General features: G+C 44.6%; 1 protein-coding gene across 17 annotated transcripts in view; it reads right to left on the bottom strand.

Moving 5' to 3' along the window:
- The window catches only part of Cacna1d (calcium voltage-gated channel subunit alpha1 D), a 313,753-nt gene that overhangs the window by 131,350 nt on the left and 157,222 nt on the right, over positions 1-25,181 (bottom strand). For all 17 annotated transcript variants that reach the window (XM_085687762.2, XM_087906190.1, XM_085687761.2 and 14 more), the window contains exons 4-7: positions 21,310-21,449; positions 10,924-11,066; positions 5,714-5,866; positions 5,129-5,325 (exon numbers count right to left, since the gene is read on the bottom strand). In XM_085687762.2, coding sequence (XP_085543888.1) covers positions 5,129-5,325; positions 5,714-5,866; positions 10,924-11,066; positions 21,310-21,449 — 633 coding nt within the window. The remainder of the gene's footprint in view (positions 1-5,128; positions 5,326-5,713; positions 5,867-10,923; positions 11,067-21,309; positions 21,450-25,181) is intronic.

Below are 25,181 nucleotides of genomic sequence, written 5' to 3'. Positions count from 1 at the left end.
AATTAGAGGAATGAATGAGCCAGGGCTATGGCTCCAATTGTTGATCTAATTAAGTTGGATAAACTAATTTCAGCAGGAAGGCAGAGGGTAATTCTTCCAAAGCAACTACACCACCAAACTTATTTAAAAACCCACATGTGGGGGGGTGGGGGGGTGGGGGGCGGGGGGTGGAGTGGGGGGTTGGTAAGGCTGCCTGGCGTGGCAGACAGAGTTTCAGCCTTGAATCTTCTAGCCTCTGCCGGAGCAGGGTGTGTATGAGGCAGAGGAGAGTGAGCCAGTTCAGGGCTCTCATTAGACACCTTCCTCTTGAGACTGGCAAAGTCTGCTGACCAGGCCCTCTCCTCACCTGCCCTCCTCAGGCCTCGGTGGCATCTGAGTAAAGCTTTGGTGACAGCTGCAAAGAGAACATCTCATTTAAAGGAATTAAGATGCCTTTGAATGTCTTGGGAGTAGGGACTTTGCAGACTTGCGTCTTCTCAAATCAATGTCACCCAGGACAGCTGAGGAGGACTGAGGGAGGCAGGAGCTAAACACAGCCAACTGGAGCATCTTCTCTCTCTGCCAGAGGAGATGAAACTGAAGCTCCGAGGCCAGGCTTTTCTCCCCACACACCTGCGGCAGAACTGAGTCCTTAAAGCTCGTCATACACAGAAGGGGGAGAAATTCACAAATTCTGGGCCGGTCCCCACATCACAGACACACTAGCTGCCCCAGGCTTTGTCTGCATCTTCTTCATCAACAATGGAGATACCACCATGAGGGAAAGAACTTCGGTTTATATTAACTTTCAAAGTATTTATGTCAGTCTCCTCATAGAGGGCCACCTGTCACCCAGGCCAATTTCCTATTTTGCTTCAGTTTTCTCTTATTTTAAAGGCTTAAGTGCCCATGGATGCCTCAAGTTAAAGGAAAGCAAGAAGTTTGATTTGGTTTTTCCAACTCTCAGAAATAGCTGGAGAGCCTTAGAGCCTAGACTGTGGGAAAGCCAAGTCTTGGCTGCTTGGGCATAGAAGAATTTCCCAGGTGCTTTGACGGACAGGCGCTGTCAGGTCAAGTACTGCTAACTAAGGTCTGTCAGTCAGCACGTTCACAGCCCACAGCCCTGTACACCCCTGAGGAAAAAGCTTGGTGCTAACACAATAGGCCGTGGGGACTCATACAACGCTCTCCTAAAATCAATGCTTTGCCATTAATTTCCTACATTTCAAACATCTCCTCCGAAGTAAACAAACAAAATCCTCGAAGTTGAGGGAAAAAAGATCATGTCTACAAGATGCTAATTGTGCAGCTGGAAACGAGGGCACCAAAGCCCCGAGGGATCCAGAACCTGCCTCGTCCAGCACTTTCTCTGTGCTGCACCACCGTCTCTATGGACATTTGCGTGAGCTGAACAGCACTTTAAATACGTTTGTGGAGCTCAGTTTATGGAGACTTGACAATACATTTCCGGGGCAGCAATTCATAATCCCAACTCCGCACATCTCCAAATAGCTCTGCTCCAGGTGTGCCTTCGTGCACGTCCCTTTCCATCCGTGCCAGACATTTGCCAGAAACTCTTGAGAATTAGGACCTTAGTGCACTGGAGAACACAGACTAATAGAAACTTGTCTAGATACGAAGACTTGGTCCACCATACACAAAACCCTAAACTTTGAGAAATTTGTTTGTAATTGATATTTAAAACTGAATCTCCTTTCTCTTTCCAGCCCATCTACACTAGTGAAGCAATGGGCTCGGTCCAGTGGGCTCAGGGTGGCAACAGTCGTGTGTATTTTTTGAGCATTCACTTTCGGCCAGGCTTTGTGCTGAACGGAGATGTTCTATTCTAGGACACAGCTGTGTGGCTTCCAGCTGACTGTGGCCCATAAAATACTGGGAAAGTTTAGTTCCTCGGCTCCTGCCTATCTTTATGATGAGCTAATAAATGCCATCAACAAGTGATTAAAAATAATCCTGATGTGTTTCAGACAGTAAGGTCTTAAAGAACACTCTGGAAGACATTACTCAGCTGCCCCCTAGTGTTACAGAAGGGTCCACAAACCACTGGTAAGTGGAAGAATAATAAGGAAAGCCAGTCAAGGCCAGCTGCCCCTCAACTGTGATCTGAAGGCTGAATCCACCTTTCTTTTTATATGATTCTCAAAAGCTAAAAATTGGCTTCATGTTTTTACATGGTTGTGTCCATGCGGGAAAGTGAAAAGGAGAATATGATGTATGAAAGGCATAGGGAATTCAGGTTTCAGGGCCCATAAATGAAGTCCAGCCAAGTTAGAGCCATAGTCATTCAATCATGCTTATCCCATGGTTGGCTCCAAGCTCAATGGCAAAGTTGATGGCTGGGATGGGGCTCACATGCCTGCAAGGCCAAACATATTTACTCTTAAGCTCCGTATTAAAATGTTCACAGGCTCCTGCCACTAATCAAGGACTCCAAACACTTGCTGGAGGACCCTGAGGATGCTCGGGGGTCCCTTTCTGCAGCTCAGTCTCCGTCTTCATGACCTCAGAACGGCTATGACGTGCTGAAGACAGAGAGATGTTGAGGGGTTCCATGTGCTCCTCCATCATAACAAAGGCGTTGGGTAATTTACAGAGTATGTAACTGAATTGTCAAGTTGCTAACTATTTATTGTTATAGCAACAATAAAGATCATTTCATCATCATCATCGATGAAACTTAGAAAACCTTAAAAGAGCAAGAGGAAACTGGTGTTTCTGGGTGCAGGATGTTTTCTCTTCCTCTGCCACGCACTCCTGAAAGGGTCTCTGATAGCAGCACCATTGCTGTGAGGGAATTCATGGGAAAAACGTAAGACAAACTGTAGAACTGTCCATTAGTCAAGGCATGTTGGATCCGCAGCTAGCAATTCACCATGACAACACAGAGAAGACACGGCCGAGGCAGTCACAGACTTTTACTTTAAAAAAAAAAATGACAAAAAATTCTCTCCTGTTTGGGAGAGGGAAAGGCAGAGCTTGGGGCTTTTGCGGATGACGTGTTCTACTTATAAGCCATGGCAGGGGACATTGGGACTGAGGTTTTGCTCTGCTTGGGAGCTACAGTCTAGGAGACAGGAGTGAAAGTCAACACTTCACCCAACCCTGGAGCTCAGTGGCTGACAAAGCCTGGTCTTCCTCTCCATGAGAAGGTACTGCCTGTGGCTGTAATTAACATTTGTGTCTATAGATACACGTACACACGCGTGCGCGCGCGCACACACACACACACACACACACACACACACATACACACACACACTCCTACAACAATCAGGAAAATGGGTGAAGGACAAACAAGATACAGCAAGTTGGTGCTCTCATTCTCCACGTAGCAGAATATACAGTCAACCCGGAGTATCTGCAGGGAGCAGCCACAGCCAAAGCCGCTCAAGCCCTTTAGATAAAGCAGCACAGTATTTGCATATGACCTATATCCACATACCCCCATATACTTTAAATCATCTCGGGACTACTTTTAATTCCTAGGAGCACATGAATAATCATTATATTATTGTTTAGGGAATAAATACAAAACAAGTCTGGACATATTCAATAAGGATTTTTTTTCCCCTGAATTATTTTCAATCGGCATTTGGTTCAATCTTCAATCAGATGTGGATTGAACCTACGGATGGAGGATCTGCAGATACGGAGGGCCAGCTGTACAGGACTGCCTATAATCTCACAAGCATAGTGGTCACCGGTGAAGGGAAGCAAACCCACAGCTACGCATCAGATGGTGCATTCTCTGACAGGAGAGAGTGATAGGAAACGTGTCAAGTTCAGGATTTAGGAACTAACAGAAGCTGCTTGCTTCTCTTTTTCTAAGCCTTTTAACCAAGAAGCTGCCTATTCAAGAAATATTATTATTTTCCTCTAAACCAGTGGTTCTCAACCTTCCCAATGCTGTGTCCCTTTAATACAGTGGTTCCTAGCCTTCCTAACGCTGCGACCCTTTAATACAGTGGTTCCCAGCCTTTCTAACACTGTGATCCTTTAATACAGTGGTTCCCAGCCTTTCTAACGCTGCGACCCTTTAATACAGTGGTTCCCAGCCTTTCTAACGCTGCAACCCTTTAATACAGTGGTTTCCAGCCTTCCTAACGCTGTGACCCTTTAATGCAGTTCCTCATGTTGTGGGCCCACCCCCACCACCACCACAAAATCATTTCCTTACTATTTCATGACTGTAATTTTGCTAGTTATGAATTGTAATTATATATCTGATATTCAACCCCTCCAAAGGGGTTGTGATCCACAGGTTGAGAACCACTTCTCCAATTAACTATTGGAGTATTAGTTCGACAAATTTAGATTTGGGCTTAAAATCTACATGCTTTTATATTTTCCAGAAACTCATCTACTATGCAGTAAAAAATATTTCTAAATTTCTGTGAGCTTTAAAAGCTCTGCCTATACATAGTCACTGGGGGAAACGGCTGCTGTACTTTATTTATAGCCAACCCTCCTGGCTCTGCCAGGAATGAGAGAAATCAGACCCTAGTCACCGAGAGGTTAGTCACCTGTGGGAGGGCTAACCAGCCCTTTGTCTTGCCTACCATCTCTGCCAGAGGTCTTTGGCTCAGAAAGGGTGCAGTGGAGGCAGGACTCGTGCTGGTCCGGCTGACACTGATGCCGGGGATACGAGAAGCAAGTGGAAAAGGAGAAAAATGGATGGTGAGCTGTGGTCACATAAAGCTATGGGTGCGGGAAAGGGGCCTGGCTGTGTCCCCACCTTCCCTTTAGGGTCTGGTTCAGTAACTGCCTTTATGTATGGACTGGGGATCCAGGCACTGCTTCCTCAGGAAATGTTGCTCTAGCTCTCTGAGTTGTTAGGACAGCCCTGGCCTCCAGAGTTCCCAGAGTGCTTAGCGGGCAGGAGCAACTACAGTTAATAACAAGACCCCCAAGCAGTGCTGGGAGGTGAAGGACTACAGGCCAGGAGCTAAGCTATGAAGTAGCCTTCTAGTGCTGGGGAATTCCCCTGGAGCAGGAGGAGGGGGCTCACCAAGTGAAGAGAGAGCCTAGGTCTGCTTCCCTTCCCAAAGAACTGACCCCCAGGGTCCCGTCCTTGGCCAGCTGCTCTCACAAGGAAACAGCATGCTGGGATCGCCCTTGAGCTGCTTACCCAGTAGAGCACATCTGTCCAGCCCTCCATGGTGATACACTGGAACACAGTGAGCATGGCAAAGGCAAAGTTATCAAAATTAGTGATGCCTCCATTGGGGCCAACCCAGCCACTCCTACATTCCGTGCCATTGGCGGTACACTGGCGTCCATTCCCTGAGAACGCACATGGAGCTGGGTCCTCTTCAGCTACGATATCTACAGGGAAGGAAGGAAGCAGAGGACAGTTCAGAAGAGGAGCACCAGGACTCCACTCAAGCCCAGAGCACCAGACATTGGCACCTTTGCCGCCTCACTCGGAACATTCCCCTGCCAGTGGAGCTCAACTTCTTCTAGACACCTACCACGCCCCGCCCTGCCCACACATTTGCGGGCCTTTCCTGGGCTTACAGGATAGAGTTACCTGCTTTACCCTGAGCAGGTCCCCATCTTTATCTGCAATCGGGGTGGAGAAGTAGAACAGATTCCCTCAACACAACTCACACACGCGGAGAGAATAGATGGGAATAGAAGGTTCAGGAGACCAGCACCTCCCTCAAACCAAAAATGTTTTCATGTTTGAGTAATAATTACTGTCACTACTCACCTGAGTCAGCAAAAAAACATGTTTTGTGCATTTTTCCAATAAAAAGTTCCAATCCTATAATAGCATAGATGATAATTACAAATAATACCAAAAGGGCTATGTGAAGGAGGGGGACCATGGCTTTTATAATGGAGTTCAGAACAACTTGTAAACCTAGGAGAGAGAAAAATCCATTTGTGAGTTAGGGAGACTTCAAATGTATCACAAATACAATCCCCAATGATGCTTGCTCTATTTACGGCATAGAGTAATAAAGTGTAGAGATATTTCAAAACTGTTAATTAATAATACTAAGCCTCGAAATGAGATAAGATAAAAAGGGACTCTTAAAGATCATTTAATCCAACTCCTTCACTAGACAGTGTGAAAAATGAATGCCCAGAGAGGAGCAGCCAGTAATAAAATCATTTATTTATTTATGTACTTTTTTATTTCATTTAACAGACCACCCAAATATGCAAAATACGGAGGATAGTGCTTTGGATAATATAAAGATGAATTACACAAACCTCCCTCAAAGAGGTTATAGTCTAGAAGGAAATAAAAGGATTTAACACAAATTACTCTCAGGTAGTATGCAAACACTGTATGACAAACAGAAAACAGAAAATTAAAGAGGAATAATAGTACTGCCTCTGAGCAGGGTGAGGGCAGAGGATCGGAAGAAGGTTCCCACTGATCTGAGCCTGAAGACAGATCGTCACAGGTAGGCCTTGCAGAAAACCCAACACAGAAGTAAGCAGTGTGCAGTGTGAGCTGGGGTGGGTTTGTCATCACAGCTAGCCATAAAGGCCATCAGCAAAGTGGTCACAGAATGTGGTTCTGGGTTTTAAATTTGGGTTTGGCATCAGACCTGAGTCCACTGACAAAAGTTGCTTTGGAGAGAGCAAATGGACAGCAGTAAGCTCAGAAGGCAGAGAAATGGCTCGAGAGAGGTGGGAACACAGGGAAGCAGGGGGTCTGATTCCAGCTACAGCTAGAATGAAGAGAGGGAGCCTCAGGGGTGCTCCTGTGATCTCCTGCAGTCTTGAGGGCAAATTACAGCTGTCCTCCAGCACCCCACAAAAGAAGAAATCCCTTCAAGTGTTTTCAAGGCAGTCCCTCTAGGATGGAGGGTGTAAGCAGGGACAGTAGGAGGCCGAGAGTGGGTTTGGGAAGGTCGGGGTTCAAAATTCTATATATCATTAGGGTGCAGGTGTCCTGCAGCTAGAAGGTGGGCTTGAGAGATGAGAGCCTCAGTAGAGCCGCAGAGCAGGGACAGATGCCAGGGAAGACATGACAGGGAACAGACAGAGGGAAGGGAAGGAGGACCCAGAGCCTGCACTAGAACGAGGCTTCCTGGCTCAGTGTTCAGTATCTTGCACTCTTCCCACTGCCCAAGCATCAGCTTCTATATGGGTGACTTGTTCCTTTTCTTTTCTTCCCCTTCTTATTCTTTCAACGTTTATTCAAAGGCAGAAAGAACAGAAGAAGCGGAGCTCCTTAGAGTTAAAACAAAGCAGCAGTTGCAATAAGCCAAGAAAGAGAGAAGCAACCCTAGTCATTACAGTCACCTGTCTCCCCTGGTAAGTGCACATGAAAAGAAGTGGGGGGCGGGCAGGAGAGGAGGCTCACAAAGTGTCTTCAAGACCAGCAAGACCATCTCCCCCCAAAACCTTCTTTGCTGCTAAAATCCTAGGCCCATCCTTAAATGTTCAAATGGGTTCATTTGAAAATAAGACTAACGAGATGATTCTTAAATTTTTTTTTGTCTATTGCAGGCAATAAATGGAATGGGGGAGCATTGGCTCCCATATACATGGACTTGGCTGCTATTCTGATATTTTCTTTTCTACTTTTCTGTTTTGAGAAATGGATAAGGCCATTCTAAAGCACCTAAGAGTTAGTTATCTCTTAAACCCTACTGCAGTGAGCCATTGTTTCAGGAATGTAGTTATGTTCAGTATAACTACTGCGTTTCAGATTGGCCAAACTTAGGGGCTAATATCAAGTTGTATCACAGACTGAGCACAGGTGCTTTCATTACATCCAGCTCCCTGGGACACAATCAACATGCTCAGTGTGAAGGCCTGGGAAGGCTGCCATGCCAGAGCAAGGAACCCAGGACAGTCCCCTCATGGCTTCTCACTGGCTGTGAGAGTTCAAAAGTCACTACCTCCTAATTGGTTTCACTGAGTTTCTCCAAAAGGAGGCAAGAACTGGTCAGAGGGTCTCCAGTGTGCTTTCCCATCTTTATGGTGTTGGATTCTAGTTTTGTTTTTTCTTTTGTTTAGGGTAGGGCCTCACTATAATGCCTTGGCTGTCCTGGAACTCACTCTGTAGACCAGGGTGGCCTCAAACTCACTGCGATCTGCCTTCCTCTGCCACCTGAGTGTTGGGGTTAGTGTGTGCACCACACACCTCGTTCTTCCTCTGCCACCCGAGTGTTGGGGTTAGTGTGTGCACCACATGCCTTGTTCTTCCTCTGCCTCCGGAGTGTTGGGGTTAGTGTGTGCACCACACACCTTGTCCTTCCTCTGTGCAGGCCCATATTTTTATATTGGTGTGGCAGCCAGGCTCTGAAGCCATAGGCCTATCTGAGGTGGTCATGTAGACCTGTAGACAGCTTGTCATTATCCTCAACAACAGCCAGGATGTGTTAATCCTTCTTTTTTGTTATAAATGTAGATCGCCTGGGGAGAGGTGTTTGTTGAGAAGCTGATGACTTAATTGTAGGTGCTGTCCCTAGCCCGGCATTCTCGGAAAGAGAATATGAATGAGGTATCCACCTGATTGAGCAGGGGGATTAAGAGATTTTTTAAAAGAATAAACGGGGTTAGATCTTCAGGGGGAGAAGCCTGAGATATCCCTCATCCTTCCTCTGCCTCCCGAGCGTTGGGGTTAAGTGTGTGCATCACACACCTTGTTCTTCCTCTGCCTCTCAAGTGTTGGGGTTAGTGTGTGCACCACACACCTCATGCTTTTAGATTCTGATAAACATTTTCCAGATAATAGAATGTAGGTGAGTAAAAGTCCACAGACTCTCTCTCTCTCTCTCTCTCTCTCACACACACACACACACACACGCAAATATAATTTTAAATAATTTTTTTAAATGTGCTAGTGAGATGGCTCCACAAGTAAAAGAGTTTGCTGCCAACCCTGATAATCTGAATCAGAGTAAAGGAAAGAAATATCCTACAAGGTCTCTTCCAACCTTCATAATGTGTGTCATGGCACACATGCATGAGTGTGTGTGTGTGTGTGTGTGTATACACAAAAAATGTAATAAACTTTAAAAAATAATTCCACATGACTCAACTATGCCCCTATGGAAGACAGTTATCTTTCCCTTAATGATTATCTACTTGTGTACACACAAAAATTAAATTCTGTGCAACAGCCGCAGTCTTCAGGAGTGCAAAGGCAATGCTTGCTTTGAAAGGACAGCTAAACATTCCTGGTCATCTTCAATGATTTCAGGAGCTGGAGAAGAAATTACCAAGTCCAGAGCTGAAAATAACTGAAATAATAATGGTCTGCAAGTCCCAATTCCTCTCCCCAAATCCAATTGGATCTGAGGAAAATGTTCCCTGACACAGTCAGCTAAAACATGGGCTGAAGGTTGGGCCTCGATTCTCTCTAGTGACCCATGGAAGAGCAAGACACAGACCACCACAAACTTCACATGGTCTTGTGTCTTGCAGGAAGGAAGAGCAGAAACTGTTTTGTAGTGCTTGTGGAACACTAACCCTTCTGCAGAAACCTCCTTAGCCAAGGAGCCAAGGCCAAGCCAGGCCAGTTCCGAGAGTTTTCACTGGCAGGGGCCGCTCGTGTACACACGAGCCACAGTTCCGTGTCTGCACGCAGCACACGCCACAGCCAGGCTGTCCTGTCATTTGCTCTTTAGGGGAAAAGGGCTGTCATGGTTACTTTGAAATTAGATTAAGCTGTGACAACTAAATCAGAAAGAGTATATTTGTTCACTGAGCCCTTCACTTCATCACGTTACACTTAACGGTGCCAGCCGCTGCCAAGGTATTTCTGTTTCTCTCAATTGCTTCCAGGCAGTTCTGTGGTTTTTGACTTGCACTGATCTTTTTCAATGAAAATAAATGAACCATCTGGAAAAATAAGTACACTTAAAACACCACTTCCTACATTTTAAATGTTAAATTTGGAAATGTAGCATTTTTTTTTTCCAGAGGTGTTTGGTACATTCCGAGTGCCTAAGGTTTAATAAAACTTCCTGAAGACAGGCTGGGAGGAGGAGAGCCAGTGTTCCGATGGGGGTATGAGCTGTGGAAGGCAGCTGTATTCAGCAGTGCTATATCCTTGGTTCCCGCTGAGTGGTCCGCCTCCTCAGAAGCACCGATGCCAGGACAGGTATGAGGGTGTCGACACTCTCGAGGCCCCAGAAAATGCACTCTTACCAAGCGGGAAGCTAATGAAGCAAAGGCTAAGCAGGCTTCTTAAGGACGGAGCTTCCCTCTGCAGCCCAGGTTAGCCTCAACAGAGTCAGAAGGCAAGCGGGGCCAGGCACTGACTGATGAGGTAGGGTCTACCGGAAGGCACCAGTCTGCCTCACACTCCTGCTAGGGTCTCTCTTCATGGCCTGGTGGGGTTCTTATGCCACCATCATGCAGGGTAGTGCTGTGCTTTCTACCCAGGTATGGAGACTGCAACGCTCATCTCTCTTCTCGGAGAGGGACAGGTGTCATTGCTAGTGGGGCCAACTGGAGTTCCAGGATCCAGTCCCGCCTGTTGCTTCTACTCGGAGCCCCCCAACTTCAATACTGATACTTCTAGGTGACAGGCTTGGGAGTAAGGAAGAAAAGCCCAGGATACTGTCAGAGTACAGAACTAGACAGGACACCAGAGGTCAGATGCCCGGGATACTATCAGAGTGCAGAACTAGACAGGACACCAGAGGTCAGATGCCCGGGATACTATCAGAGTGCAGAACTAGACAGGACACCAGAGGTCAGAAGCCCACTGCCACCCAGCTTCTCTTCGTGAAAAGACTCTGAAAAGTGGCAATAAACACCACCTGTCCCTCTTTCAGAAATGTCCCAGAGAGCCACTGTGATGGTGTGCAAGTCCTCCAGCATCAAGGAAGGGCCACTGCTGCTGAGCCCCCACCTCAGAGCACACTCTCTCTCCTGATCTTGAGACCCACCCAACAGGGAAGACGCAGTACTCCTGGGGGGTAGGAAGCGAAATGTGCTTACTGGGTACTCCTGATACAAGTCGAAGTGGTCTTAACACTCGGAAGGCACGGAGGGCTTTGACATCAAAGCCTCCTGATTTGCCACTAGAGTGGTTCCCGCCTTCTGTTTCTTTGGTTAATTGTTCCAAAATGACACTAAACAATCTGAAAGAGGAAGAGAGAAACATGTGTTAGCCTGTCATCCAGGTAGGTAAAACAGGATGATATTAGTCATTATTTAACAAGGACTAATTCTGGGTGACAGCTAACTAAATAAGAGGCAGCTAAACAAAGGTGAGAACCTAGCCATGGGACCTCAGCCTGCTCTGCTTACCTGAAGGACCTCTGATGGATGCCACCAAAGCAACCAGGAGCGGGGACTCAGTAAGAACAAAGGGCATTCTCACAATGGTAGTCATGGCTTGAGAGCCCGAATTGTATGCTAAGCACTTCACATCTGCCACCATGCTCGCCCTCACAAAAGCCTTCTCCTGCAACGTTATCAAGACCCCTTTACATACACGTTGACAGGAAAGGTTCATCTGCCTATGGTCGGGCCACCAGTGGCAGGGTAACATTTGAATCCAGACACTGGGGCCGAAGAGGATAAGATGTAGGTTCCATGAGGGCAGTGAGTCATCTGTCCATTTTGCCTGTTTCAGGCTTGGTTCCTAAAACAGTTCCTGACACACACAAAGCACCCAAGAAATGTCCGGAGGAGTAAATAGACGGATAACTTCAAAGTCCCACGTCTTAATGTGTCACAGCACTCCCTGCACACACTGACATGCGCCACCTGCAGCCTCCCTGGGGTATTTGTCAAAACAATAAGGACCACAGATAGATGCCAAGGAGCTGCGGTGTGTAAAGGCTAAAAGAGGTATCTAAGGGAAGGCATCAATACCACCATTTTCTCTTCTGGAACATGAGTAATGTTACATCTGGCAGCAATGATAAGTTTTTTTTTCCCGACTTTCAGAAGGTTTTCTGGATATCACTATTTTTGGACAATCTCGTTTGACAGTTACTTTTGCTTTTTTAAATAAATATTTTTTTCTTTGGAACGGCTGCTCATTTTTTTTAGAGTAAATATAAATTTGCCCATTGCAAACAGCATTACCTCTTGCCAATCAGATTGTGGGAATGATTGGCCCAGCAACAAAGAAAAGGTTTTTAAAGTTTAATTAGCAGCCAAAACAGAAATCCTGCCCCCTCCTTGACAGTCCTCTGGGTCACCCAGACACTAGGCTCATAAAACACAGGGTGGTCTGATTGCTGGCCTGATTGGGCACAGCTCTGTCACTCCAGGACAGAGATTAGCAAGGGCCCAGGAGAGAAAACAGCCAGGCTGATGGGGCGCCAGCTTGAGTTGAATTGGGGAAACTGATCAAGGCAGGACAGGATTCTTAGTATGCTGGCTTTTAAAAATGACTGTAAACTCCTACAGCAAGGCCAATGCCAAAAAGAATCTTTCTTCCAAAAACCAAGTTCACAGCTTCAGAGAAAACAAGTAAAGGGAAGAAGGGCAAACTTCAAACCCAGTAAATGTGTTCAACCCTACGGGTTAGAAAAACAACTTCTGCAGGTAGTGCTTGAGGAGTGCTCCCCAGCACGGGGTGACTGAGACGTGCTCCCTGCACGGGTGGCTGAGGACTGCTCCCCAGCACGGGGTGACTGAGATGTGCTCCCTGCACGGGTGGCTGAGGACTGCTCCCCAGCACGGGATGACTGAGAACTGATTGCCAGCACGGGGTGGCTGAGGAGTGTTCCCCAGAATGGGGTGACTGAGGATTGATTCCCAGCACAGGGTGGCTAAAGAGTTCTCCCCACACAGGGTGACTGAGGAGTGCTCCCCAGAACGGGGTGACTGAGGAGTGCTCCCATGCACTGGAGCTTTGCGATATGAACCTCATTACACTCCATTTTTTAACAGTGTTCATGAAAACAGGTGACTAGTGTCTCTGCTACTACAGAAGAGGCCGAGCCGGAGAGAAGCCCGCTGTCACTTGTAGCTGGCATGAGCTATGAAGTGCTCTTCTCCAGGGCTCAGTTTCCCTCTCAGTTAAATGAGAAAACTTCAGAATCTCAGAGCTCTGCCCTCCCTGATCTCAGAGTCTACAGTCCGTTTCTCTCCACTCCTATCAATAGCAGCAACGAAGAGCCATGTACGTCAGCACCTGAACAAAAGGAGGAGGAAGCAGCAATACGGGAAATTTGATTCAAAGATATCATCATTGCTCCCCTCCTTTTCTTTTCTATAATTTTTCTTCTGCTCTTGTCACAACCAATCATAATTTATTGAGAATTTTACTTTGTGGTTTTTTTTTTTCATTGTGGTAGGAACTGGATTACTATTTTACAGAAAAACAATCCGTGAGTTTTTTTATACTAACGAAATACCATTGAGTCTAGCTGTACCTTAAGCTACTTTATTGTTACAATCAACGTCACCACAGCTTAGTTTACATGAGGAATGCACCTGTTTAAGGATTAAATTAGCTGAGTTATGACAACCGTGTAAGGAGACGTAAGAGACAAGACAGAGGGCTCCAGCCTCTCAAGCCCCGCCCCTCCCTAAGCATGGCTCCCACTGAAGGGCCACTCACCTACAGAGGTGGTCCCATTTTTAGACAATATGAAGGAACCACATGGCATGCTTTTTTGCTTATCATATTTTTTGAGATTCACCCAAGCTGTTACATTTATAAGTTTCTTTTACTGTTAAATAAAATATTCAATTAAGTAAACACACCATGATGATTTTATCAATTTACCTGTTCTGTGGTGTTAAGCTATTTTCAGTTTTCCTCTATTTTGAAGAAAGTCTTCCTATGGCCACATTTTTTTTATTTCCTTGGATAAATACCAGAAAGCTAGTAATAGGGTCACGTGGTAAATGTTTATAATGCTGGAAGGAAGTGGGGGGAAACTTTCTAACTGGTTTTACTGTTTACATTTTTAGAAGTGGTATACAAGAGTTTCAATTAGCCCACGTGTTGGCTACCATTTGGTCTCTTTACACCCAGTTGTCCCAATAGGAGCACAGTGCCGTTACTGTGGCTTTAATTAGCATTTCTTTAATTACTAACAATATGCAAGGGCTACTTGGCTAATCACATATTTTTTAATGAAGATCCATTCAGATATTTTGTCTATTATGTAGTGTGTTATCTTCTTGAATACTCCTTTATACATGCTAAATGTATACATCTGATCAAGTCTTGGATATACACTTTTTTACCCTCTGTGAATAGACATCATATATATTTTTACCCTCTGCGAGTACACATTATATACATTTACCCTCTGTGAGTATACATTATGTACATTTTACCCCCTGTGAGCATACATTATATACATTTGCCCTCTGCAAATGTATTATATACATTTTAACCCTCTGTGAGTATATATTATATACATTCTTAACCCTCTATGAGCATACATTATATACATTTTTTGCCCTCCATGAACTGTTTTTTTTTTTTTCATTTTCTTCACACTGGCTTTCGAAAAAAAGTTTTAAACTTTGGTAAAGTTGAATCTTTTCACTGTCTCTTCAATGGGTGCTGCTTTTGGCCTGTTTGTCTTTTGAGACAGGATCTCATGTGTCCCAGGCTGGCCTCAGACTCACTACACAGCTGAGGAAGACCTTGATTGAATTCCTCAGCCTTCTCCCCTTGTGCGGAGATTTAAGGAGTTCACTATCAGCACCTATGCCTTAGAATTTTTTAAATTTTTTTTATTTCATTGTATTTTATTTTTGTCTTAGAAATCTTTGCCTGCCTGGGAATCACAAAAGTTTTCTGCAGAATTTTCTCCTTGGAATTTTATAGCTTTAAATATATCTGTCTCTGGTCCATGTGAAGCAGCATTCAGACATGGTCAGAGGCAAGACTGGTCTTCCACGTTGACGAGTTGTCCCAGCACTATTTACTAAAAACAGACTTGTCATGTCACTGCTTTATTATGGCATCTTTTTCTAAAATCAATTGATGGCTTCACAAGTCTATTTCCAGATGCCCCCCTTTGATTCCATTGATCTTCCTGTCAATTCCTAACATCAATATTGCACCATCCTGACTCCAGTAACATTAGAGCAAACTGTAAGATCAGCCTCCATCTTTTCCTTTAAAGATTTCTTTGGCCAGTTTAGAGTCTGTCTAATTTCCACACAGATGCTACAAAAATCTTGCCAATTTCCCCAAAGCCTGCTAGTACTTAGGTTAGTATTCATTCCATACCTTGATTCAGAAAGCAACGGAAACCCTAAGATCACCAACTCCTCCAATATGTGAGCGTGGCACCGCACCCAATTTCTTCAGCTTATCTTTGGCTCCTTCCACAAAGACTTTGCCATGTTAGTGAGCTATCCATACCTAAATAGTTCATTTTAGTGCCACTGTAAATAGGAACATCTAATACTTTTGTTTTCTAATCGCCCATGGCTAGTATTCAGAAGTTCCTATGCTTTTTATAGTGACTTTTTAATCCAGAAACATTGCTATATTCACTCAGAAAGCTTAGTTCTCTATGATTTTTTTTTAAGTCTTAAATTTGCTGAGATTTATTTTGTGGTCCTTCTCTTGGGGAAGATGTCATATGCATGTGAAAAGAGTATGTGTTCTACTTTCATTGGAGGAGAGTTCCTTGAAAGGGTCAAGGTGGTTAGTGGTAATGTTCATGTCTCCCTGTCTACAGGTCCTCGCCACACTCCAGTACAGAGAACTGGGGTATGTTGGGATTAATGAGTCCTGGCCTTCAGCTGGATGTTGGGACTAATGAGTTCTGGCTTTCAGCTGCTCTTCCCTCCTAGAACCTTCTAATTAAAGTCACTAGAAACTGTGCCTAGTTTAGAGGATCAGAGGATGGGATTATCACCTGTTGGTCATTGACTGCAGTGTATTCAAGCCTACATGGTGTTAATAAAAAGGGGGCTTTCTGAACCAGTGTTTGGAGGTCCGTGTGTCGATCTGTCTCTGCGTGTGTATTCTCAACCTCCAGCCCCTTGCCCGAAGCTTGTGAACTGGGTTCTAGCACACAGAGCGCAGACACGGGGGTGTGGCAGGGGTACACAATGGGACCTACACCCTTCTGCTGCTCCTTCAGCTCTCACAGCTTCTATTCTGTTTCAGGCATGTTAAAGCTCTGTGACCAGACATTTGAGCAATGAGGATTCTTATATCTTCATAAGTACCTTTCATTATTATGAAATCTCTCTTTGTGTGCCCAATAACCCTTTTCTAAAGTCTACTTTATTAGATATTGATATAGACCCTCTTGATGCCTTTCCTGTCCTTTTGTTTACAAATTATTTGTCTTTGCATTGAAGAAGGTCAAAGATATACATTAGAAAGTTGTCTTGTTTTTATATATGGCAATCTGATAGACACATGGTGTTAACTGGGTCACTGCTGTGTTAAACCTTCCATATTTGCTTTCTGTTTTTTCTTTCTTCTCTACTTTTTTTCTGAATTGAATTTTTTTGCTGTTGGGTTTCCTTCTACTGCATTGAGTCTTCCCTGTTGCTTTACTAGTAATAATTCAAGCTCTGTGTTTCCCGTGGCTCATCTAGGGAAAGTGTCAACAGAATGCGGGCAGGCCTGCTTTTCATCCCTCCCGGTTCCTGCACAGCTAGCTTAGCCCCAGAAATAACAACACAAAAATTGTATTCATTTAAACACTGCCTGGCCCATTATCTCTAGAGAGTTAGTTGCTGGCTAACTCTCACATCTTGATTAACCCATTTCTAATAATCTGTGTAGTAGATTATATATTATCTGTGGTGGCTTACCGGAAAAGATTCAGCATGTCTGACCTGGTGGCTGGCTCCATGGCGTCTGCCTCATAGCCCTCTTCCCAGCATTCTGTTCTGTTTACTCCGCCTACCTAATTTTCTGTCCTATCAAGGGGCCAAGGCAGTCTCTTTATTGACCAATGAAAATAACACAATAGACAGATAACCCTCCTCCATCAACAGAAGATCTGCAGACTGCAGCATCTCTGAGGTAATGAGTCAAGTAGACCAAACAGCCGCACATACAGCATAGTTGAATTACAATAAAACCTTATTTGCCAAAAGTAGGTAGCAAGACACCTAACTCATGTGGAGAAGCAGACTTAGAGTAGAAATGTCTGTCTCTAGATCCTGGGGTAGAGGGTTGGCACTTTGCCAATTTAGGCTCCAAGGTTTACTATCTACACTTGAATTGCTTATGATCTGTCTTTAAACAGCATCTTCTCAGCATCAAATATTCCTGAATGCTGAGTCATCTCTCCAGCTTCCTGTTTCACTTTTTAAATTATATCTATATAGATATAGATGTAAATATAGATATATTTTGTGTGTGTGTACACAATATGTATGTGTGTATGTATATAAATACACACAATATATATGGAGCTCTTGTACCATCTCTGCAGCCCCTGTTTTACTCTTTCTGAGAGAAAATCTTGTTATATTGCCCAGATTGGACTGGAACTTCTGGGCTCAGGTGATTCTCTTGCCTCAGCCTCCTAAGTAGCAGCTGGGGCTTCAGGCACATGACATCATGTCTGCCACTCAGCAAATACTTAAATGCCTTTTTAACTAACATAACTGAAGAGATGCCAATAAACCATACATTTCATGGAGTTTTTGTTGTGCTTTCTTGGAGTTTTATTGTGATTGAATAATAACCAGTGGTAGCTATTTCTTTGACAGTTCACATCAGAAAATACAATGTTACGAATTTGTGCCAGGTTAATAATGGTTTGAATCTTTTGCTGTTGTTATTGTTAAATAAAAAACCTGGAGTTACAAAGAAACAAAAAACAAAAACAAAAAAGAAACACAGACAAAAAAAAAACCACCACCACCAAAAACCATAGCATCTTCTCATTCTAGGTACTGTCTACACACTTGACAACAGCCCACAATGATCTTTCTGCCCCCGCTACTGTCAGATTTACTGTCAGATGCTACCAAAGGTATAAGTAGCACAGTATGCTGTTACTGGATCTGTTTAGACAGCCACCTTTAAAGAGGTTTTAAAATGAGAATGAGTGTCTTTACATTTGTGCTATCTGAAACTCCTCATTTTTTCGTGTGGATCTTCATTTGTACTTGAAGTCATTTTTTTTCCAGCCTGAAAAGCTGTCTTTTAGCATTTTTGGAGGTGTAAGTCTGTCAGTCATGAAGTCTCAGCTTTGGTTTGTCTTAAAAGGTTTCTATTTTGACTTGGGTTCTGGTGGAACTTTACTGGATGAGAACCCTAAGTTGACATTTCCCCAGAACTCCAAGGATGAATCTACTGTCTTCCGGCTTGGACTTGAGATGCCTTTTCTTCTGTTTTCAGATACCCTTTACCTTTTACTGCTTATCATTTTGACTGTTGTTATGATGTGCTCTCCTCTGTGGGTTTTTAATCAAGTTTTGTCGAGTATATTTAACATTTGAGTTCATTTTCCATGATACTTGGAACAGTTAGAATTACTACCTCAAGGATTTTCTTTTTTCTCTCTCCCTTTTAAAAATGATTTACTGATGTATTTATTATGTGTGTGTACCTATATGAATTTTATGTATACTATATGCATGTAGGTTTCCACAGACACCAGAAGAGGGCATTGGATCCCCTAGATCTGGGCTTACAGAGCTGGCACGTGGGCTCTGGGAACCAAACCCAGGTCCTCTGCAAGAGCAGCAAAGGCTCTGAACTGTTGAGCCCTGTCTCCAGGCCTTCTCTTCTGAGACTCCAAACACAACATGTTAGGATGTGTGCTAATTCACAAGTTAGTAAGGTATTATCCATTTTTCCTTAATTATTATTGTTAGTGTTTTAGCTTTAAGTTTCCCGATTTTTTTTTTTTTTTTTTGTCTCTGATATTGCCTAATACACTCGCGAGCCAATCTTGGGAACTTCTCATTTCAGCCATACTTTTCACAACATGAAGTTCCACTTTTTTTTTCTTTTACTGTTCATCTTTCTCCACTGTAGTCATGTATTACCTTAAGTCCATAAACACAATCATAGTTGCTGTTTTTACACCCTTATAAAGTCCCTTGCCATCACGTCTGTACTTTCCGGGTCTGTTTTTAGTCAGAGGCTCTCCTCCTGTTAGTGGTCACACTAAATGAAGATATATCTAGTATTACCTGACTGCAGGTGAGATACTCAGAATGATCATCTAAGTATTTAAATTTTATTTGTCCTTTGAACAGTCTTGTTTTGTTTTTCAGGTAGTTAAGTTACATGCTTATCAGTTCTCTCCCCTTCAGGCTCCTTCTCAAACACTGCCATCCAAGCTTCAAGGAGCCTTTATTCTAGAGCAGGGGTAACAGAGTTTTTCTGTAATGGACTAGACAGTAAATATTTTAAGGCTTTATAGACCTCAACTCAATGACGTCAACAAATGAGCTGACTATGTTACAATAAAACTTTATTTATAAAAGCGGGCTGGATGGAGGAAGATTTGATCCCATGACCACAGTTTGCTAAACTCGACCCTAGATCTAGGTTAACTCCACTACTAATGGTTCTTCTGGGCTGTCTGCAGACAAGTCAGGGTGTTCAGTGCAGTAATTTATTCTGGGTATTTGGATGAAAAGCATCTTTCAACCTTAGACAAGCTGTGGCTATTGCTCCCTGTCTTTCTCTTTTCCCTAACCACCTTCTTTGCTTGACTTCATGGAATGCAGCCCAAGCTTCAGAAGACCCCAGGGCGCAGGCACAGAACTCTCTCCAGTGCTCTCTGATTAGTTGTCTCCCTCCCCACTTTATGTTTCTCGGGACTCCTGAAGCTTTATATCCTAAACTTGGTTCCCTGTTCCTGTGGTGTGCTGTTGTGGGAAATTGTTCCACCAGGAAAATAAATAATAAATAAAAAGCCAAGGTGATCGTAGGATGGGGACACAAGAAATGAAGCTTAGCATCTCCATTTTCTAGTTGAATAGCAGTTCAGTGGCCGGAAAGGCACACGATTCTTACTGAACCAAGAGACCTCCCAGGCTCTCTTATGACTCCCTGACAGGTGTACCAAGTAAAAGGAGGTGTTTTCGTGCCTACCTGCCACCTGCTCATCTTATTATATTATATTATCTCTGCAATGCAGCTTAGATGCCAATGTACGATGGGAGGTTTTGCAAAAGCTAACTTTCTTGGTGATAAGTTTAAGCATCCATTGAGCTACCGCTCTGGGTCCCGTCTTTACTTCCTGGTGTAAAAGGACATCTCCAAACGTAAGCTGCTCTCCAAAGAGGCAGAAACAGTCATCTCCAATGAAAAACCAGAGGAATCATGATGCAAACAGGTAATCCAAAAGATAATTCAGCTTGTTCAACTGCGAAAGACAGCTGAGTCAAGTCCCTGACAGGAAAGCAGAAGGATGATTTTAAAAGCTCTCTCGTAACAGCGAGAGGGCTCAGCAGTTAAGAGTTTGCTCTCGCGGAGGACCTGTGTTTGATTCCCAGCGCCCACACAGTGGCTCAACACCATCTGTTACTCCACTTTGAGGGACACGAGGCCCTCTTCTAGCTCTCGTGGGCACTAGACATGTATGTAGTACACAGACATACATGCAGGTGAGAGATTCATACATATCAAGTAAAAATAAATACATCTTTATTTATTTATGCTTGGTGGACACCAGCATAATTCTAGGAGTAACTCATAGAACAGCAAGGGAACACAGCCCCAGAGCAGGGCTGTGCCTTGTCTTCCTTGGTGGGGACTTGCTGCAGAGACCTGATTCGTGTCTCCTCTGCTGGCAACATTTCCAGGTGCGGAAGGAACAGAACAACACAGACCTCTATTTTTCTCACCAACATTCTCCTTTAACTAAACCTTCCAGCGTCCTCCTCTTGCACCAGGGTTTGAAAGAACACCTGGTTCTCTGCATTGCCTATTTTCTATTTTATGGCAGCCAGGTGACAGCATTCAGACACTTGTTTTGTTATTTAAAATGGGAAAGTGGCATGCCAGAGTTGTTTCTTCCACAAGTCAGCATAAAAGCATAATAGCTTAGTTCAAGGGATATTAAACAGCCAAGGACCGCGCTGCCAGGAAGCTTTATCATATGATGCCCGCGTTTTTAACTAGCAGGGCGCAGTTTCAGGAGCTGTGTTCACTTGCCTCCACCCACCCGCAGGGAGGGTCTATTTGTGGAGATTCAAGGCCCTGGGAGGTGAATCATCCCTCATTAGCATTAGACTTCCTCAGCCATGCCACCAGTCAGGAGAGAGCTTCACACCTGACTCTGCCCAGGCCTTGAGAGCAGTCATGTCAGCAGGAAAACAACCACCCAACCAAAGAAACTCCGGACAGGACTGGTACCATCACTTGGCCTAAGAACAATCATTTTCCCCAAGAAGGCTGCATACCCTTTACCACCCAGTCCCCACCGACATTTCCCCAAAGCAAGAGGGACTTACCCTACTATTACTATAACAAAATCCAGTAAATTCCATCCATTCCTAACGTAAGCGTTAGGGTGCAGCAACAATCCATACGCTATAATCTTCAGAAATGTCTCCACTGTAAAAATAATCAGGAAGGCATATTCTACTTTTTCCTGTAAAGAGAAGCAAATGCACCAAGGGTGAAAGGGGGAATGAAAGAGAGAAGCAATGATCAGAATCTGCCGCTAAGAGACAAAAGCATTTCCCTTGATAATTTTATTATGAGAACCGAAACCACTGCCCTGCACCTGGGCTGGGAAAGCATTTTCATTTTAATGCTGAATTTCTCACTAGCAGTTATGTGTTAAACCCTATCATTCCAGGCTGCATTATTGCATTCTGCCACCTGCCCTGATGCCTGTGCAGTGAGTCTGCCTAGGCTATAACGGGCATGTTTTCTATTTGCACACATTTGCACAACACAGCACGTTTTCCGCGAGAGTTCCAGATCAGGCCCAGAAAAGCACAAGGATGAGCAAACATCCCAACAATAACTTTGAACAGAATTCCCTCTGGAAAAAACAAAGATGTAATAAAAATTAAGCCTTATTTCTTTGTGAGGTTTCCTTTGACACCTTAAATCCATGTCAGATTTGTCACTGTGAGGCAAGGTAACCTTGGACAAGTACCTATTCTAGTCTAGATTTTACTGCTCTCACCCATAGGGTGAAAGGCAGTGAGCTCAGACACAGAAGACATTGCCTCGTGACTGGCATGCCTCCTCCTCCTGACTGAAACCACTGATGGACTCTCAAGCAGCCTCCGGGGTACAGCTTTGCCTCCTTCCTGTCTCTTTAAGAGACAAGCCGTGGAGGGGGAGAAGAGATGTGCAGAAAGGCAGAGAAAGAGGGAGAGAGAGGCAGAGGGAGGGAGGGAGAGAGAGAGAGAGAGAGAGAGAGAGAGAGAGAGAGAGAGAGAGGGGCAGAGGGGAGGAGGGACAGAGGGGGGAATGGGAGAAGTGGGGAGAGGCAGAAGCAGCCTCTTCAAGAGGGAGAGGGAAAAGGAAGAAACTCAGGCAGCCAGCAGAAAGGAAGATCTGCCTGCCTCAGTGACAGGGGTGGGGGTGGCTTGTCTCTTAAAGAGACAAGACAGATCATTACACTTCTCAGTACCCGTGGCTGCTTCCATCTCATCACCACATACCTCTGTGGTATTATTGCCTGATGGCTAGAACCTCTGTGATTCCAACCCACATGACCTCACAGGCAGAAAAGGGCGCCTCAATCATCAGGTCTCAATAATGCCAGCCCTCTGTCGAGAAATGTTTTCTTTATATAGCCCCAATTTGAATAGAAACCAAGATGGACAGTACCACACAGAACCAAGCAACATTTTCTAGTTTTAACCTACTCAAAAACAAACAAACAAACAAATCAAGGAGAACTTTTCTCTGTGGGCTCTATAGCTCTCTGCTGCCATCATCCTTCGAAGCCCAATCCCTGCAACCATGAACTTTACTCATTAGTATACAGGAGGCTACAACAAATTTGGCTCAGGAAACCGGGAGCTCTTCCTTCACATGACAGTCACCACAGAAGGAGCCAGGATTAGAAAAACATCCTAACTCTGGTCGTACTCTTGAAAACTTTGGTCTGGTGGAGGACACGGGAGTTTCAGGCATGTACACAGAGAGCCTCTGAAATTACGAGTTAGCGGGAGAATACTTCACCATTTGTGTGGAAACCGAAGGTCTCAGCCACAGCTCCTGCCTGCGCCCTTCCTTTCCCGCTGCTCATACAGGGGAAGGCAGACACTGCTGTTACACCTGACCACAATTGCAGACGCGTATTTATAAATGCTAATTTATGCCTTTTAAAAGAAATGCTTCTGCATAGAAACTTCTTGTTTTGGAAATCGTCTTTTAAATGTGCATTTCAGGATTAGTCCTACCGGCCTGCCTTCCTGAAAGTGTGACATATCTATACACACATTATACACACATGTGCCTGCAGAAGCTGCAGTGCTTGTGTGCATTTCAGTGTCTCAGCTTCCCCCAGGCTGCAGGCCTCAGCTGCCAGACAGCTGGATCCTGTCTCGGCTGCCCCAGGACAGAATTCTCTCATGGTTTGTCCACCCATACCTTCCCTCAGGGCACTCTCCAACAGCAGCCTGTGTGTCAGGACAGTGCCCAACCTGTTGACCCCTCACTGGTTACATGAACACCAATTGATCAGCTTTGCCTTCTCTAACCCTAGACCATTCTTGGCTCTTAACTTCCCCCTGCCCATGTGTGAGTGTGTGTGAGTGTGTGTGTGTGTGTGTGTGTGTGTACACACATGTATACATATATATGTGAAGGCCAACGAAAAGTCAGCAGGCATCAATTCTCTCTTCCTATCAGGTGGGTTCAGGGGAATGAATTCAGGTCATGAGGCTTGGCGTCAAGCATCCCCACTCACTGCTCTACCTAGTCAGTCCTGGCGCCTACCAATTCTAAGCCTGCCCCCAGTGCTCTTTGGATCCCTGGAGCATCATCTTAGACTGGTATCAGTCTAAGAAACTCTCTTTTGAGCTGGTCAGAATCAGTAAGTTTATGATGTCAAAGCCCTAACTCACACCCATTCATAACTTCCGGCCCTCTGAACAGGTTAAATTCTCAGCTGGCTCATCCTGTGTACCCCTCCCTCAACGTTTCGGTCATCCCTCCCATGCCTCCCCTTCCTTCCTTCCTACAGTCAGCTCCTCTGGGCTACGCAGCCCTGAAGACACCATAGAGTGGCACGTGCACCACCACAGGCCACAAGTGGACCTGCAGGCTGCTGCCGTGGGCACCCCAGTTTCCCTACCCTTTCCTTGCCACGTCCTAGGTGGATGTCCTCACAGAAGACACACCACACAACCTCCCATACAATATAGTAAATACAGTGAGGGGCAGAGCCGGGCTCTGCACTGGGCCCTGTGTAGAGAGTCAGGAAGGAACGTGACCTCTGAAAGCTCAAAGACAAGAATCTGTGACTTTAATCAGAGGCCCCAGTCTCTGAAAATACCCACCTGCTGTGCACAGAGCTGCCCTGACCACCAAATGTACATCGTCAATATGCTTCCAAGACTACTAGTTCTAAGAGAACGAGATAATCTAAAAACAGCACACTGACTTGACAATTCCTTCCCTTTCATCTTCTCTGCTTTATTTAGTAGGCCAGACCAAAAAAAAAAAAGCTTTGGCTGCCACACCATCAATATTCATAGTGGTTACATCCCTACGTCAAGATGGTGCCATACTTCAGAGCATAAAAACAAGGCAGAGAACAGAGAGTACACCTACCAAACACACTTGGTTTTCCCTCTGCCTTTCATTTATAAGTAATTGTGCCACAATAATGAGGGCCATTAGTGTAACTGAATGGTTGAAGGGCTTTTTTTATATCCCTCCCTTCTTCTCCTCGTCCTTCTTTTTAAAGATGTTGGCTTCTCTTTTCAAAATCCTTAGTGAATTGTTTGATGGAACAAGTTGTAAGAAATAGAAGCTAGCTATAATATGGTCCTTTGTTACAGAGATTCTGCTAAATCCAAATGAACAAGCATAGCCCGGTAGACCAGTTGACCTATAAGCCAGTGGCACCTATAAGCCAGTGACATCCAGTCTTCAATTGTGACATTATAAAAGACTTCTGAGAGACAAGGGTACCTCTACATTAAACAGAGTATTATTATTACTTATTATTGTTTTGGCAAAACAAAAACTGAGGAAGTTTGATAGTTACCTATTTCAAAAGTATTGTTCCTTTGAAGAAAGAGAGTAGATTTGAAAAGGAAGGTAAGAAGATAGCCAGACAGCATGGAAAAGAGTCTGGAGGCAGAGAAGTCAGGTGACCTCTAGCACAGGGGCACAGAGGTTTGTAGCA

This window comes from Myodes glareolus, chromosome 5 (assembly GCF_982192425.1).
Source record: "Myodes glareolus chromosome 5, mMyoGla1.1, whole genome shotgun sequence".
In the NCBI taxonomy this organism is placed as follows: Eukaryota; Metazoa; Chordata; class Mammalia; order Rodentia; family Cricetidae; genus Myodes; species Myodes glareolus.
This window is presented reverse-complemented; position numbering and strand designations above follow the sequence as displayed.